The sequence below is a fragment of the Adiantum capillus-veneris genome, chromosome 28, assembly GCF_014529385.1.
Source record: "Adiantum capillus-veneris isolate H3 chromosome 28, ASM1452938v2, whole genome shotgun sequence".
Lineage (NCBI taxonomy): Eukaryota > Viridiplantae > Streptophyta > Polypodiopsida > Polypodiales > Pteridaceae > Adiantum > Adiantum capillus-veneris.
This window is the reverse complement of record NC_140958.1, coordinates 70,816,300-70,834,776: the sequence shown is the minus strand read 5'-3', so window position 1 is coordinate 70,834,776 and position 18,477 is coordinate 70,816,300. Positions and strand designations below refer to the sequence as shown.

The following is an 18,477-nucleotide window of genomic DNA, read 5'->3' as shown; positions in this document are numbered from 1 at the left end:
CATGATACATTTACCCTCTTGTGTAAGTGAAAAGTCTTTTGGCAAAAGAAAAAAAATAATTTTTTTAAATATAATATCAATATTGGTCTCGAAAAAATCCCTTTGAATTTTTTTTCCAAATATATCTTCAAATTCAAAAGTCAAATTTGCATTGAGTAATAAAATTCCCCTTCAATTTACCTTTTTTCTATGGGGCATATTTAACATGATACATATACCCTCTTGTGTAAGTGAAAAGTCTTTTGGCAGAAGAGAAGAAATAAGTCTTTTGACTTTTCATTGTCAAAAGGATTGCCAAATGGTCATTCCAACAGTTTTACCCCTTCACTTTTGCACTTTAGATTAGATGTTTTGTAAAAACATTTAAAGTGAACCAATGAGTAACACTTTAAAATATTTGAAGCTAACCAGTGAGTGACCTTCTCCTTCTTTAAAATATTTAAGATGCATTTATTTAAGATGCATTATATACAGTATAGATATAGGAGTTCCTTTGACTTGACCTTCTTTTTCTTTAAAATATTTAAGATGCATTATATACAGTATAGATTAGATGTAGGAGTTCCTTTGACCTTACATTGATAGGACTAAGACGCCTTTTCATTTTCTACCATCTTAGTACTTACCCTTCACTTTTGGAGGTCAAAATAAAATTTTCAAAAGGTTCTCTTTTAAATGAAACAAAGTGTGACATGTGGAGGGTCTCTTCTTCCTTGAAAATTTTAAGTTGTGTTATAAAGAGTACAGATTATATACAGTATAGATATAGGAGTTCCTTTGACTTTACATTGATAGATTGAGAAACCTTTTCATTTTTTACCATCTTAGTACTTACCTTTCACTTTTGGAGTTCAAATTAAAATTTTCAAAAGGTTCTCTTTGAAATGAAGCAGAGTGTGACATGTGGAGGGTCTCTCCTTCCTTGAAAATCTTAAGTTGTGTTATAAAGAGTATAGATAGATAGAAGTGAAATTTCACCTTGCGTAATTGTAGTAAGTTCTATACACACACACACACACATACATACACACACAATATAAATAAGTAAAATATATAATATATGTAAATGAGTTTTTTTTATTATATATGTAAATTTATTTATTTATTTATCTATTTACACACACACACACACATATATATGAGCAAACCATGGTAAAGAAAAGAAAAATCAGTGCAATGATGTCAAAACTTAGTTCAAAAATCTTATAAATTTCAAAAAAAAAAAGTATTTTTGGTTTGCTTCTTCGCGAGAAGGACATTTAATCGTTCAATAAAAGAGACATTCTTGAACACTACTTCACCTTATATAATTCTAGTTAAACTCAACCTAATGATTTTATCACTTTCTTATTGTTTTATAAAGCCATCGTCGTTAGCCTTTCACTTGTTTTATTGCATCATATGCTTATTAAATCATTCTTTTTTCATGAAAGCATTAAAATAGTATTTTATCAATGTCTCTTTATTTTATTTCTTTGTATTTTAAAATGTTAATATACAGTGTGTCCCTTTCACCTTATTGTATAGGTGGAGCTAGTATGTCCCCACAATTTTGAATGCATTAGTTTTGAGGGAATCAAGGAAGATACTGCAAGGTTTTTTGAAAGCTAGATAGAATGAAACTCTCTCTCTCTCTCTCTCTCTCTCTCTCTCTCTCTCTCTCCACGTGTGCCTCTCCCCGTGAGATTTTTTCCCTTCTCTCTCTTTGATTGTCGTCGTTCACTCGTTTGTAAAGATACTGCGGCGGAAACAATAGAGGACAGGGGTTCGCATGGATTTGATGGTAGGTACTGCGTATTGCTCAGGTTGATGACGATGAGGCTTGGAGGTGTAGAGTGCCATGAGAATCAGGTTCAATGGGTTAACAATGTGAGCCGAAGAGAATTGCGATAACATCTCGTATGCTGTTTTGATTGCTGTGTGTTTGTGTGTGTGTGTGCGGAGTTTTTTCTGCTGTCGACTTCGCAGGTTGGGCTAACGAGCAAGGTGAGGAGGCCTGTGGCGATGATGACAAGGCTGACAGCGATGGACACGAGGGGTGCGAGGACGAGGGGGAGGGGATTACGCAAGAGGATGATGGGGAGACGCCACAGTGGCATGCTGACTTGGCGAGCAGGTAGAGGCGAGCAGCAGGATCTCGCCAGATTTGCCTTAATAAGACAACGTAGACCCAGTATAGTATATAGTATATAGGTGGAGCTATTCATATATAACAACCATTTGTGATCATGTATGTATAATGGATGCAATTTTATATTAACAGACAACAAAAATTCCATGTGATTGTAGGTACTCCACCAGTGTGGTCGACCACCTACGTTGGCCTCTCTGTCTCTCTCTCTCTTCTTTAGGTGTGTGTGTGTGTGTGTACGTGCACACTAGTAAAAGAAGGAAAATGGTATAACTTTTCTAGCACCCCAAGTGTGGTAGATTTGTTATGCCATTCCCCTCTTGAATAACAGGTCTTGAGTTCAACTCTCCTTGTCCGACAGATCTTTAAGGTCTCTTGGGATAGTTTCCCACGACATTAAAATACTCTTCTTCGTCTTATTCTTCTCTTTCTCTCCCTTTATTGCACCTATTTACACCTCTCTCTCTCTCTCTCTCTCTCTCTCTCTCAGTCCTCCTTTGTTGTCGTGCTGCTAGAGCACACCATAGAGATGCAACTACTTGCAACACGTTTTTTTTTTTTTTAGGGGGGGGGGGGGGGGGGGGTGTTTACACATCCCCTTTTAATCTAGCAGTCCTCTTAGTGTCTCCTCACCTTGTTTCCTCCTTCTGACTGGAAATGTCAGAAGAAATTTCAAGATTTGAACTATTTTCTTGTATATTTTGCCGATTTTTTCTTCTCCTTACACCTCTCTCTCTCTCTCTCTCTCTCTCTCTCTCTCTCTCTCTTGTTGTCCTCCTATGTCGTCATGCTGCTAGAGCACAGCATCGAGATGCAACTACTTGCAAGACGTTTTTTTTTTTGGGGGGGGGGGGTGTTTACACATCCCCTTTTAATCTAGCAGGCCTCTTAGTCTCTCCTCACCTTGTTTCCTCCTCCTGACTGGAAATGCTAGAAGAAATTTCAATATTTGAACTATTTTCTTGTATATTTTGCCGGTTTTTCTTCTCCTTACAATCATTTGCAACCGGCTAAGCTGAGGGCCCGAGGCACACGGCTTACACCTTTCCCGAACACTGGGACCATGTGCCCTTTCCTACGTACACCTTACCCTGATTTATTCTGAACGCCCCATTGAATTTGAAGCTCTGATGAGAGTAAGAGCGTGAAGGTTTTTGCCATGGCAGCTTATAGTGAGGCAGGTGATGAGCCCAGGAGGAGGCTGCACCATGCACTGGCGGTGGCCTTGCCTGCGCAAGGCCACATCAACCCCATGATGCGTTTCTGCAAGAGGCTGGCCGCCCAGGAGGGCTTCACCATCACCTTCCTCGACATAATCTCTCAGCAGCGGCAATCAGCAGCGCCCACCTCCGATGTCTCCAGCAACGATCCCCTGCATCATGATGGAAAGCAGAGTAGTACCGGTAGTGCTGTCGCAAAGGAGGGCATAAAGCTCGATATAAGGAGGATTCAGATGGCCATGACTGAGCTGAGCCCCTTTTATGGTGGTGGCCCGGGCGTCATGGAGCTCTTCTCCAGAGCCCTCGACAGCCTCGCCCCACAAATGGAACAGCTGCTGCTGCAGCCCCACGATCCGCCCATCACCTGCCTCATCTCCGACTTCTTCATGACTGGCCCTTCGCAGAGTGTCGCCGACAAACTTAGCTTACCCAGAATCGCTCTCTACACGAGCTGTCAAAGCCGACTGCTGCTTACCAATTACATACAAGAAGGGGCACTACCTCTTGAAGAAGGTACCCCGCTCTCTCTCTCTCTCTCTCTCTCTCTCACACATGGTGAACGTATGTAGCTGCCTAGGTATGTCTAATCTTGTTCACCATGTGTGTGTGTGTGAGAGAGAGAGAGAGAGAGAGCATGTGTGGTCGGAAACGTGGACAAAGGGAGAGAGATTTCTTTTTATGTGGTTTGATGGGACGCGGTCGTTTGCATTGCAGTATGCAGCATCAGGGGAGAGCACTCATGATGGTGTGGTGGCTTGGCCTACGACATATGGTGAAGGGAACGGAGAGGGAGAGAGAGAGAGAGAGAGAAGTTTCACAAAGGTGATTGACCTTGTCGGCTATGGTTAATTATCGACATGCTTGTATGCGTGCTAGGGGGGTGATTATGCCGGTCACTGCGCTTTTTTTTTTTTTGGGGGGGGGGGGGGGGGGGGGGGAAGAGGGGGGACCATTTTTATATGAGATATTAAGAGCAACCTTACGATCTCTCGCTGATGTGTGCGCGTAGCATAGTAGCATGCATTGCACGTTTGGTCCAAATGTCGCAGGTTTGACCACAGCTTGTAGAGTCGTGAGTTGGCTTTCTAGTCAAATCTTTCCCTTTTTTTTTTTTTTGTTGGGGGGGGGGGGGGGGGGGGGGGGGGCGCATGTGCTTGGAGTCTTGCTCCTCACGACTGTAAGTGTTTTTCTTACATACTCACATTCCTTATCATTGATACTTACATTTTTAGTAATTGATGCATGTATGACCATGATGAGGAAGGTGGGTCAATTCAATTTTGAAAACATAGAGGATCATGAAAAAGTGAAGGATTGCTTGAAAACTGGATAATGACTTGTCTTTTGTTCCAAACTCACAATAGTAACTGTATGTATATATTATGAAACCAAAAAGTTACATTGTCAAACCATGCTCCTACGGAGCCATGGCATCAACCGGCACTTACACACAAAGAAACTGTTACATCGGTTGATGAAAGGTGCCACCTTGGAACCGAAAGACACCAAAGAGATATAGGTTGGTTTGGGGTTGTCACCAAGGAGAGAGCTCTGTCAAATAATGACTTGTCTTGAAATAAGACCTATTCTCGCTTGTTTAAATGCATGAGCTAGACTATTCCAAATCAAAACACTAATAGGGATTGTTTCACAATGGAACCTCCTTGATGTGAGGTCAATGTTGAAGAAATTGAATCTCTTCCTAAATTTTGAAAAATAAAAAATTAAAGGGTATTGTGGATTGAATGAATAAAGGTAATTGGCCATTTATTTTATGTCGAGTACATGATTTTGTCAATGATTTCAGTTTCTTTTTTCCTTTAGTTTCTTGTCAATTCTTTTCATTTCATTTGACTTCAATCTCTTTTGCACCAAAAAAATTGTATTGTCTAGTATAAATCTCTTCTTGAATATACGATTTTCAACTAAATGGGGCTTAAGTAATGATGTATTTTTTAAAGGAAAGACTATTATATGTATGGGTTAGAAAGCATAATCTCTCATTTATACACACTTGAATAAGTTAGTTGTTTCATTTTTCTTGTCTTTCTTAAAAGCCTTTATCCTTATGTGCAGTTTTTAAGGCACTAGAAGCATCAGAAAGATTAAAGGTTGATATCCTCAAGAGAGGGCTCCCTGGCCTACCTGCAGTTAAACTTCGCGATCTTACAGCATACAATGGAGAACATCGATTTGTATATGCATGGGCATTGCAAGCATTGCAAGAGACCAAAGGCAAAGCTCATGCCATTGCAATCAACACCTTCAAAGAAATAGAAGAAGCTGCCCTTAAGGTGAACATAGGCATACCAATCCATTCCGTGGGTCCATTGGTAGAGCCACTTGAAAATGAGCTCATGACAGGCTTTTGGAAGGAGGATGAAGCATGCATGTTGTGGCTAGACTCACAACCTTGTTCATCAGTGCTTTATATTTCGTTTGGAAGTGTTGCCTCCCTAAGTCTACCTCAATATGAAGAACTTGTTGCAGGTATTCTTTCTAGCAAGCAACGCTTCCTTTGGGTTTTACGTCCCAATCTTGTGAAGGATGCTCCATTTTCAATGTCCCTTGAGGAATTGTCATCTAAAAGTCATGACAAAGGCTATGTGACACATTGGGCACCTCAAGTAAAAGTTCTTTCCCACCCATCCATCGGTGGCTTCCTCACTCATTGCGGATGGAATGCTACTATAGAATCCATAAGCCATGGTGTACCTATGCTTTGCTTTCCTATTTTTGGAGACCAATTCTTTAATGCCACGCTCATTGTTGAGGAGTGGAAAGTTGGTCTAAGTTTGGAAGAGAACAAAGAGAGTGGATTGATCAAAAGAGAGGAGATAGAGAGGGTTATTCAAATACTACTTGTGACAAAAGAAGGAGAATCTCTACAACAAAATATAAAGTTCTTTAGAAATGCATGTGCTCTAAACTACTCACCTGAAGGCCATGCATTCAAGAATATTCAATCCATTGTTCAATCTTTGAAGTAGAAGTTTGCAATTCAATTTTGTTGAATTTAATTCTCATGTATTTGTAAATGTAGTTATTGTCGATGATTGTAAAATCCAAATCTTGGTTCTACACAATGATTGTAAATTTAATGCACTATGTTATTGACGATGATTGTAAAATCCAAATCTTGGTTCTAGACAATGAGAAGACAGAGAATTGGAGACAAAGACAATGGTAATGAATGGGGCTATGGTAGCTCATAGGAGGGAGAGTAGCCTTTCTACAAAGAAAAAATAATCTTCTAAATAAGTCGGGCTCTTTTTTACCAAAATTGTCAATTGATTTTATCATGGCACATGAAAAAAATTGGTTTGTTTATCATTTGTTAAGGCTATGACACGAAGCAAATTGTGGATGATGAGTTTTATGTTGAAGATTTAAAGCTTTTATTCAAAGCCTTCATAAGATACCAACTATTCTCATGTTTGATTATCTTTTTTCATAGATAAAGACATGTAGAAAGGAATATTTATGTTCCACCACTTTGTATCCATGCCTACTATATAGTATAAGCAAAACTTTGTTTCTATGAAAATGGTGATTAAGAGGTATATTTGGTCTTTTAAAGACTTGTTCCAAGACTTAAATTTGTTTTTAGTGCAAAGCTATGATCCAAAGTGATTTTATAGGTTAAAGCCAAGAAAATACATACTTTACATAAAATTATGAATCAAGTCACACTTCCTTGTGTACTTGTTGTAGTTTATAGATATTGTTGATATATGTCTATGAATGTAATCCTATTTCAAAGTTAGTGTTTAGTATGGAGAAATAAATATATGTGGAGTTTTTTGGTGTAAGAACATATCTTACAAGGTTTGCATCTCTATGTTGAAGAGTACAAGAATAGAAAGTTGGTTCTGTAGGGAAAGAACATGGGCAAAATGTTACTTTAGATGAAAATGTGTCTAAGGAGATTTCTTTCATGTTTGCACAAGGTACAAGAGTTGTTGTTGATGTAGAAATTTGGCACAAGTGAATTTGTCATGTGAATTTACAATGGTTGTAGACAATGAAAACTAAGGAGATGGTTACAGGTTTGACGATATTGAAATGTAAAGAATTTATGAAACTTGTCAGTTTAGAAAGCAGACAAGAGCATCCTTTCCTCATGATAAGCATGTAAGCGAGCATGCATTGGAATTAGTACATACAAATGTATGGGGAAAAATTTGCATCTATGGGTGAATGTAGGTACTATCTAAGCTTCATTAATGACCACACAAGGAAGGTATGGATATAGTTTATGAAGCAAAAAAGTGATACATTTATGCACTTCTAAAATTTCAAGGCTATGGTTGAAAAATAGTCCGGAAAAATGTAAAGTGTATGAGGTCATATGGAGGGGGAGAATACTCAAATGAGTTTAATAGTTTTCTAAAAAGCATCGAATCTAGAGGCGATTTTTACATAAATATACAGCTTCGCAAAATGGTGTTGCTAAGTGGAAGAATAGGCACATAGAAAAAGTTGCTAGAGCAATGATGAATGTGATTGTTATTATAGAGGTTGTTGCTACATATGTTTACATTATGAATATGATCCCTATTGTTGTAGTGCATGATATGACATTTAAGAGAGTTTCAAAGGCGAGAAACTTGATGTGTCAAGTTTCAAAGTGTTTTAATTGTATTGCTTATGTGCATGTCCCACATAACTTGAGAAGGAGGCTTTACCCAAAGGCAGAAAAATGTGTGTTCATTGGTTACTCCCTTGAGACAAAAGGGTATATTTATAAATCAATAAAGAGAGGGTGAGCAAAGATATTGTCTTTTATGAAATGAGAAGGTGGCATGCTGCTGTGAATCATGTATCTATGCACCCACTTCCCTCCTACTATCCCATGGCACAAGTTGATTACCAGCACCAGTGTTTTGGATTGGATTTCCATCATATGCAAGAGAACAATGGGAGAGAGCAAGTAGAACGCGAGAGAGAGAGAGAGAGAGAGAGAGAGAGAGAGAGAGAGAGAGAGAGAGAGAGAGAGAGAGAGAGGCGGCCATACATAGGGTTGAGACAATTGAGCTCATCAGTAGGAAAATGCATGCCTAAATTGATTTCGGATCTAGACATGCTGACATCCTTGGCATGATTTTTTTTCTTCATGTTTTATGTGCAAAAGCATCCTTGTCTATCTTGTCCACTCACAAGGCTCAAAGTGTCGACCGCTTGTTTAAGAAAAAATCGGCTTGTTTTTGGGAGAGAGAGAGAGAGAGAGAGAGAGAGAGAGAGAGAGAGAGAGAGAGAGAGAGAGAGAGAGAGAGAGAGAACATAGAGGTGCGGTATCCATTCAAACTTACACGCCTCTAGATTCATTATTCAGGCTTCCAAACCTTAACTATGCCAATATGGTTTGAGCAATTTTGCACCACCTGATTTCAGCTCCGCTTTAGCAAATGGGTTGTATGCAACTCCCACCCTTTCAATGAAGAGTAGTGAATATATATGCAGCATGATTTGAAGGACAAGGATAGGACATTTCAATTTTCCAACCCAATACAAATCAGCGAAGTTGAGACCTGAAGACAAGGTCTTCGCTACATCAAGTTTCATTTACTACTAGGTGTCTTTGTAGTTAGGGACATCTTAAACCATTGTGTGAGCCATAGAATTGGGATTGTAATGGTATCTCTATAGGAAAATGGCTAAATGACACTCATTATCGCGTAAGTGTCACACACTTTTACTTTATACCAGTGTCGCATAAGCAATAGCTATATATTAAGTGTTGCTTAAGTGACGTTGGAACATTTTTTCTTTTGCTATTAAAACAAAGGCTCCACATTGATCAACCAACTAGCAATAATTGTAAAACAAGGCAGTTCCTATCTCTCCTAGCTTTGACAGGAACATGAATCTTGTACTTTTTCAAGAGATGCAGACTTAACAATTCTGCTACACCTTCTCAACCCCATGGAAACAACACCAACCACATGTAGGAGAGGAGTGACCAAAATCCCTCCAACTATCAATGCCCTACTTGAGCTTCCAATGGTAATTAAAAGGTGAAATGTTTTAAATGTTTTTGTTTGGTCATTATACAAATAAGTGTCCTAACAATGCTACTAACTTGAGCAATGCTCATTCAAATGGCCACAACTCAATTTAGTCACACATAATCCCAACCAAAGATTGTTCAACAACATCCATCCAAATGGTGCTACCATTAACATCATCGAAGATGCTTTTCCCAATGACAATGAAATTGACGTCAATTACAGTGAGGCCATAATCCCAAGTATGATACCAATGAGAACCCTTCTCTAGGTATTCTTATATCTCCACACACTCTATGCAAAGTAAAAGGCACAATTAAGGGTGAAGAAATCCCAATTATCATAGATGATGATATTAGCCATGATTTTGTCTCTACACGAGTGGCACATAAACTTTCTCTCTCCCATTTCTCTTCACCTCACAGAGTAAAGATTGTCTTTAATAATCAATGTTTCAACTATAAAACTCAAGTCACTGTTGAAGTTTGCATTGGTAAACTTTTCCATACATGTACAATTCTAATTGCACCACTGCATGGTATTGATTCGATTTTGGGGATTCTTTTTTGACATAAATTTAACCTACCAATCAAATACAACACACAAAATTTGACTCTCACCCATGAAAAACAAACCTTTTACATCTAAGCAATCCTGGAACATAAAAAATTTCCGCTACTTTCTCACACTCAAGCCAAACAAGCAATTTGAAAGCAAGGGAAAACATACCTAGTGTTTGTAAACCCTTGTGGTTGCTAAAACTGAAACTCATTAAAACTCTATACACAATGACTTTCTCTCATAGTTTAAAGATTGTTTAATGCATAGTTTGCCTCTTGACATACCACCTTCATGCCCTGAATGCCATAAAATTGATATTACTCCAAGTAGTGAACCTTCATGCAAGCACCCTATTGTGTAAAACCAACCGCACACATGGAGATACAAAACCAAATCACAGATTTACTTGACTGAGGACTTATTAGACTTAGGAGTTCAACATACAAAGCTCCAATACTTCTTGTTAAGAAGAAAAATGGAACCTTTCATATGTGTATTGACTACATGACTCTAAACAATATCACAATTAAGAGACAAGTTTTCTATTCCTAAATTTGATGATCTGCTAGAAAAATTGAAAGAGGTAAATTTTTTTAGCAAGATTGATCTTAAATCGAGGTACCACCAAGTCAAATATTTGAGGAAGAAATTTATAAAACTGTATTCAGAACACAAATAGTGTACTATGAATTCTTACATGCCATTTAGTTTGACAAATACTCTAGTCACCTTCATCATATGATAAACAAAATTTTTATTAACCATCAAGATTTCATCATTGTATTTTTTGTAGGTTTAGTCAACCACTACCTTGGCATTTGTAATCACTCTCCATCCACATGAGAAAGCCTCCTCCTGCAAAGGTGGTTAAACAAACAGAAGGGGCCAAAATAAGTACACAGGTTTAAGCTCAATTTACTTACAACCTACAAGCACCATACCTTCACATTTAAAATTTGCATGTCATCCATGAGCTTTGTGATAGGAGAACATTGCTCAATTGCCTCTATGAGCCTTGAGGCAGCCCTACTTAGAAAGACCCAAAGCATTGTTACAAAATAGCTAGAAGTGGGAGCATTGGCTAAAGTATTGGATTGTGTTGCCTGTATGCAAAAATAGAACACCTAGATATACGTCTGGATGCTCTATTCTCACATAGCAAAGACACAACTTAGTGAATAGAAAGTATATTTTTTTATATTTCTTTTTTAGTGCTCTTTATCTGCATAGCAAAAACACAACTTGGTGAATAGATAGTTTTTTTTTTTAATATCTTGTGTCGCTCGTATGAAAAAATAGAAAACCTGGGACAATTGTTCGAGTGGTCTATTTTTCATAGCAAAGACACAACTTGGTGAATAAAAACTGTATTATTTTAAAATATCTTGTGTCGCATGTATGCCAAAATAGAACACGCGGATATCCATTCGAGTGCTCTATTTTTGCATAGCAAAGATATTTTTTTAAATATCATGTGTCGCCTGTATGCAAAAATAAAACACCAAGATAGCCGTCAAGTGCTCTATTTTCACATAGATGACATATGACCATGGTTATTCATTATGAGTAATCTTTTTTCCAAGTGTATGACATTTTAAAGTTTTTTTTTTGTGTTCTATGTGCAAAAAATGCTACTAGGAAGAGTTATGAGGGTGTTGATATTGAAGAGGTTGAGGAGATAACTGATGACAGGTTGATGGACCTACTACACCAAGCCAAGCAATTGTCTAAGTTTTTCTATCGAAAATGTTTAATATTCCTCTTGATCTAGAGAGTTTTTTGGAAGGCTAAATTTAGAAATGAAATTATTGACTATCAGAAGGTTTTTGATGACCTTACCAGGGAGCACAATCTTGACAACTTTGTACATTTTAATGATATTTTTAAAGCAGGCAATTTAACACCAAGCCCATGCTCCAAGAAGTTGTCATTACTACAAGATGATTGGAAGAAGGTCTATAACCCTTGTGAGTGACATAGAAGGCATGGTTGTAAGCTTGTGATTGAACATATTGTATGTTTTCTCTTTTTGACTCACATTCCAATCAAGGAAGGAGAGTCCAAATCTTTACAAAATACAACAGTTATGAAAGTCAAAGATGTGAAGGAAACACCTCAAGAATTCAAAGAGGTTGGTTGTTTCAAAGCTTAAAGCAAGGAACATCACCAAGGTGGAGGAGCGCATCCATATTCCAGAGGAAGAACTTGATCCCTTACTGTGCACAACAACCATGCCCACCTACAAGATAAACAATAAGGAGTAATTACTGCTACAAGATATACAAAAACTCTTTGATCTAGGAGAGGACTACTTCCTTGCTATTTTCACAGAGTGGACAGAGCATGATAAAGGATTTGTGGACTACAATACACCATGCCCATTACCATTACTTAATACAAAATCTGAGAAGTTTATTGATCAGTCCCATGATGGAGAGCATGCACTAAATGTTGTTCAAAGCTATTGGAGAGCAAGGGCTTCCCACAGATGAAGAGTTCCAGCAAATTTAAAAAAGTTTAAAGATTGAACACTATTACCATATACATGTGGTAGTGATGTGTGTGAGCACACTAGTATTGTCGAGGCATTTTTTTTCCCCTTTATGAGTTTTTTTCCTACGTGCATTGTATATATGCCCATCACTCTAGGGCTATCCATATTTCTATTGCACACTAAGTATTACATTCTCTGTTGTGTGCCTTCAGCTTCCTTCGTCTTCTCCAAGCTGTGCACGTTTCCTTGCAACCCTAATTCCAACAATTGGTAATAGAGCAGGTAACCTCATCCCAGGCTTAGTCTTTAGCATCACTAGAATACTCTTGCTCATTTTCTCAGATTTCAACGAGCTTTGGCGAGCGTCAGTAGGTCAAAAAATAATTTGAGCTAGCTCGTAGAGCTTGGTCTACTCAGAATTTCATTTCGGGTTCATTTTGACCTTCCTTTCCACTACAGTCAAGTCTGCAACATATATGTGTTCAAGATATTTGTTTGTTGAGGACAAATTGTATGGGGATAATTACCCTATTTGGGCTTACATGATGTAGCATGTACTTGTATCAAAGGGAGTTTGGAACATTGTGCAGGACATTGATGTACGTCCTGGTACTGTGGATGCAAACGATGTTGTGGATGCTCCAGGTTTTGCTTCTAGGGTTGTTATTGTCATAGTTGTTTTGCATACGGCTGAGCAGGCTCGTTGGGATGAAAGAGATGCATAGCCTCATGCATTGATTGCATTGTCTATGAAGCGCACTATCCCTCCTCACATACGTTCAACAAAATCTACAAAACAGGCTTGGGATATTCTAGCAAGTCTTTATGCAAGCTGTAATGAGGCTAAAATTGCTTTGCTGCGTAAAGAGCTGGAATCGAAGATTATGCATGAGGAAGATGAAATGAAAACTTTCCTTTCTGGTTTCAAGGATGTTAATGAGCAACTAATTTTTGCAGGAGAAGTCATTTTTGACAGTTCACTTGTGCAGACTATTCTTGATGATTTGCTAGATTCTTACTAGACTTTTGCTAGTACTTGGAGACTTGTGACCCAAGGAAATCTTGAAGTTGTCAAGTTTGATACATTATGCACATTGTTGTTTTAAAAGTCACTTTCCAGAAAAAACAAGACTAAACAGCGTGCAGTTGAATAGGCTTTTATTGCAGCTCAAAGAAAAGGTGGGAACAACAATGTAACCACTTCTTATGGTTTTGCTACGAGTGGCAAAACTTCTGTTCCTAATGCTTCTGTTGGAAGCACTTCGTCTGGCAATTCTGGTGATAAGGGCAAAAAGAAGATGCATTGCCATTATTGTAAAGCTAATGATCACTTGATCAAGTTGTGTCAAACATTAAAGGCAAAAGAGGCTAAGAAGAAAGAGGCTAGATCCACTACAGGGTCCAATACAAGTGCACCGATTGTAGAGTCTTCTGTTAAAGGAGATTGTGATGCTGATGTTGATGCGGAATGGGCATTTAGTGTAGAGTGCACTTATGATCTTATTGTCCATGATGCATGTATGTCAGTTGCTGTAGATTCACATGTGTGGTATTTTGACACTCGTGCTACAATGCACATTACCTCACATTGTGATTTGTTTACCTCTATTGAGTCTGTCCCTCATGGGGATACGGTGACTTGTGCCAACAATACCTCTTATCCTGTTCAAGGAGTTGGAAAGATTGTGCTTACTGCTGCAAATGGCGGTTCTTTCACACTTGTGATGCATCGTATGTACCTGGGATAAAAAAGAACCTTTCGTCTGTGTGTGCACTTGCTAGACTCGATCTCGTAGTCAAATTTCTGGATGACAACTGTACAGTTCTTGATCTCAGTTTTGATGATGAAATTGTTGCATCTGGCCTTTTGTGTTGTGGGTTGTATAAGGTCACTTTGTATGACAAGTGTGGACAAAATTTTGTAAATGTAGTTGCAAATTTAAGGGTATTTTAGATGCAAAACGGTGACATGCATGTTTTGGGCATCTAAATTTTTCCAGTTTGCTACATTTGCAGAAATTTGATATAATTGCTTCTTTTTTGCCTTTTGAAGCACCTGTCAAACATGTTTGTGAAGGCTATATTTTGGGTGAAATGCAATGTGCTAAATCTCCAAAGGATGGGTCAGTTTGTGCTACATGCATATTGCAACTTGTGCATAGTGATGTTTGTGGGCCTATGCAAACTCCGTCCTTGAGAAATTACTTATACTTTGTGACTTTCATTGATGACTACTCTAGGCATGCATGGGTATATCCGTTGAAAGATAAGTCCAACGTGTTTATGTGCTTAAAGAAATTTCTTGCTATGGCTAAAAATGTCTCAAAATGTACTATAGGCACCCTCCATTTTGATCGAGTGGGGGAGTATATGTCTCATGAATTTACTGCATTTCTAGCTAGTCGTGAGATAAAACACCAATGCAAATTTCCGTATGCACCTCAGTAAAATGGTGTTAATAAGAGGAAAAACAGGTCTCTTATGGAAATGGCACGATGTATGGTCAAGAGTCAAGCTTTTATGTACTCAATAGGTGTCCTGCAAAAGCATTGTAGTCTATGACTCCATATGAAGCATGGCATGATAAAAATCCATCTATTGAGCATATGCATGTTTTTGGATGTTTGGTTTATGGTTTAGTGCCACAAGAGCAACACAAAAAATTGGATGATAAGGCTGTCAAATTTATTTTTGTTGGTTATAGTGCTGAAAGCAAAGGTTACAGATTGTACCATCCACAAACAGAGTGTATTTTGGTCTCACATGATGTTGTGTTTGTGGAAGATTCTGTTCAGCCTTTGCTATCATGTACTAGAGATAGTAATGTAAGCTCATAGGACATTTATGACAGTTTATTGCCTCTTTTCAGTGGTGGAAGTTTCAATGTAAATCCAAATGAGGCAAATGTGCAACCTATGGGGGGTTTTTGAAAATGTATCAGCCTATTACTAATGCAAATGTACATGATGTAGTTGATGAGGAAAGGGCTGAAAATGAGCAGGCTAGAGGTGTGCCAAAATGGCTAGTGCACACTTTGCATGACAGTAAATTGTAAGAACCTTTGTCTAGTTTTACTCGTTCATATTCTTTCCATGCCTCTTATGCATCAGATTGTTATGCTTTGGCTATGTCTACCTTGTGTGATATAGAGGAGCTCTATCTTTTGATGAAGCACAGAATTCAAAAAATTGGATGGCTATCATGCAATCTAATATGATGCACTTACAAAAAATGACACATGGACTTTATGTGATTTGCCTCTTGGAAAAAAGGCCATTGGTACAAAGTGGGTTTACAAGTTGAAACACAAGCTGGATGGTGAGGTTGATCGCCATAAGGCTCGACTTGTTGCAAAAGGCTATGCATAGCAGAAAGGCATAGATTATGAAGAAACTTTTTCTCCCACTTGTCATATGACTACTATTTGTTTTCTATGTGCATTGACAACTCATTTTGGTTGGGATGTATATCAATCCGATATTGTTACTACTTTCTTGAATGCTGACATTTTTGAGGAAGTCTATGTAACGTAGCCTCGCAGTTTTGTCAAGAAAGGACAAGAGGACAAAATGTGCAGATGTAAGAAAGCTTTGTATGGGTTGAAGCAATCTCCTCGTGCTTGGTATGAGAAAGCTGACACTCATTTGGTCAAATGAGGCTTTCGTAACAGTCCAACAGAAAGCACATTGTATGTCAAGCATGAGGGCAATGTAATTTTCATTGTTTTTCCTTATGTGGATGAGTTGCTGACTCACTAGTCCCAATGAGGCACATATTGCTGAATTTAAGGCTGATTTGTATGCTTCTTTTAAGATGAAAGATTTGGGGTTGTTGCATCATTACTTGGGCATACAATTTAAGCAATCTGATGGTGGTAACGCCTTGTGTCAGAAGAGCTAGATAGAGACATTGCTATGTAAGTTTTGACTTGAGGATACGAGTGTCCACAAGTGGTTTTTGTTTCATGCTTAGAAATTCATGTATTTCATGGGTGATCAAGAAGCAACCTATTGTGGCCACTTCCAGCTGCGAGGATGAGTAAAGTGCAATCTTCACAGCTGTAATTGAGTGTGTATGGCTCAGACGCCTTATGGCTGATTTGGGTGTTGGACAGGACACTGCCAACACCATCTACAATGACAGTCAGAGTGCATTGGCAATTGCGAGGAACCCAATTTTTCATGCTTATAGAAAGCACATTGAGGTGCATTACCACCATGTCAGGGAGAGGCCCTCAGCAGGAGAGATCAGCTTGGCTTATGTGCCAACATAGGAAAACCTTGCAGATCTTTTCACAAAGGCATTGTCTCATGAGAAGTTCGAAGCTTTCCTCAAAGCTTTGGGCTTGCTCCCCTTTGTGGACTGATCATGTCCTCAAGGCATGGCACTTCCCATTACTCTTCGTGCCAGTCCTTGTTCACCGCATCACTCCCAGAGGGGATTTGTTACCATATACATGTGGTAGTGATGTGTGTGAACACACTAGGACCATTGAGGCATTTTCCCCTCTTTAGGAGGTGTTTTCCCTCGTGCATTGTATATACACCCATCACTCTAGGGCTATTCATCTTTCCATTGCACACTAACTAATACACTGTCTGTTGTGTGCCTTGAGCTTCCCGCGTCTTCTCCAAGCTGTGTGCGTTTCCCTGCAACCCTAATTCCAACAAACACATGGGTAAAGAAGTTCCAAGAGAGAGAAAAGAGAATAAACCAAGATTTTTCATTGACCTCTGGAAAGAGGACATTTTTGAAGATGACAAAAACCCTAAGGTAAAACGGTAAAATATAATTTTTCCAAGCACGTTATTTAGGCCATTGAAATTTCAGTGAAACTTTATTTCTATTAACTGAGTTTGAGGGGTTTTTTTGCATAGATAGATGTTGGAATTAGGGTTACAAAAAAACACACACAAATTGGAGAAGATGAAGGAAGCTCAAGACACACAACAAAGAGTGTATTACTTAGTGTGAAATGGAAAGATAGATAGCTCTAGAATAATGGGTGTATATACAATGCACGATGAAAAAACCTCCTTGCGAGGGGAAAAATGCCATGGTGGTCCTAAGTGTGTTCACACACATACTACCACATGTATATGTTAACAAATCCCCCATCGAGTGATGCGGTGAATGAGAGTTGGCACATAGAGTAAAGGGAAGTACCATGTCCCGAGGACATGATCAGTCCAACAAGGGGAGTAAGCCCAAACCTTTGTGGAAATCTTTGAACTTCTCATGAGACAATGCCTTTGTGAAAATATCTGCAAGGTTGTCCTGTGTTGGCAATAAGCCAAGTTGATATCTCCTGCTAAGAGCCTCTCCCTGACATAGTGGTAATTCACCTCAATGTGCTTTGTGCGAGCATGAAAATTGGGTTCCTCACAACTGCCAATGCACTTTGACTGTTAGTGTAGATAGTGTTGGCAGTGTCCTATCCAACACTCAAATCATCCATAAGGCGTCTGAGCCATACACACTCAATCGTAGCTATGAAGACTGCCCTGTACTCAGCCTCACGACTAGAAGGGGCCACAGTAGGTTGCTTCTTGCTCAACCATGATATACATGAACTACCAAGAATGAAACAAAAACCACTTGTGGATACTCACGTGTCAAAACAACCGGCCCAATATGAGTCCAAAAAAGCATGTAAGTCTGGTGGCAATGATCCCCCTTGGGATAAAACAAGCCAAGATGCAAAGTGCCACTAAGTAGAAAAAACACCTCTTGTTGACAGCCTGCCAATGCTTAGACTCTGGGCTATGCATAAATCTGCTAACCTGTGAGACTACAAACTGAATATCCGGCTTTGTGTTGCATACATAAATGAGGTGTCAACCAACAGTTTGGTAAAGAGTGACGTTTGTAGGATCACCATCATCATAAACACTCAATTTCAAATGTGTTTCCATGGAAGTGGCAATAGGTTTGCAATCTTCAAGTCCAAACTTACATAGCAATGTCTCTATGTAACTTTTCTAACACAAGGCAATACCACCATCACATTGCTTAAATTGTATACCCAAGTAATGGTGCAACAACCCCAAATATTTCATTTTG

The 18,477-nt window shown here is 38.7% G+C and overlaps 1 protein-coding gene across 1 annotated transcript; it reads left to right on the top strand.

The window, feature by feature from the left end:
* Nucleotides 1-3,239: 3,239 nt before the first annotated feature.
* Nucleotides 3,240-6,371, top strand: LOC147420651 (7-deoxyloganetin glucosyltransferase-like). The gene is made up of 2 exons (XM_086504288.1): nt 3,240-3,864; nt 5,428-6,371. Exons 1-2 carry the CDS (start codon nt 3,291-3,293, stop codon nt 6,339-6,341), a joined length of 1,488 nt encoding a protein of 495 aa, XP_086360414.1. The 5' UTR covers nt 3,240-3,290; the 3' UTR covers nt 6,342-6,371.
* The last annotated feature ends 12,106 nt before the right edge of the window (nt 6,372-18,477 follow it).

Excerpts from the sequence above, each read along its gene's own strand:
- LOC147420651 (XM_086504288.1), top strand. The coding sequence starts at position 3,291 with ATGGCAGCTTATAGTGAGGCAGGTGATGAGCCCAGGAGGAGGCTGCAC. Across the intron at positions 3,865-5,427 it reads GGCACTACCTCTTGAAGAAG|TTTTTAAGGCACTAGAAGCA; the intron begins GTACCCCGCTCT and ends CCTTATGTGCAG.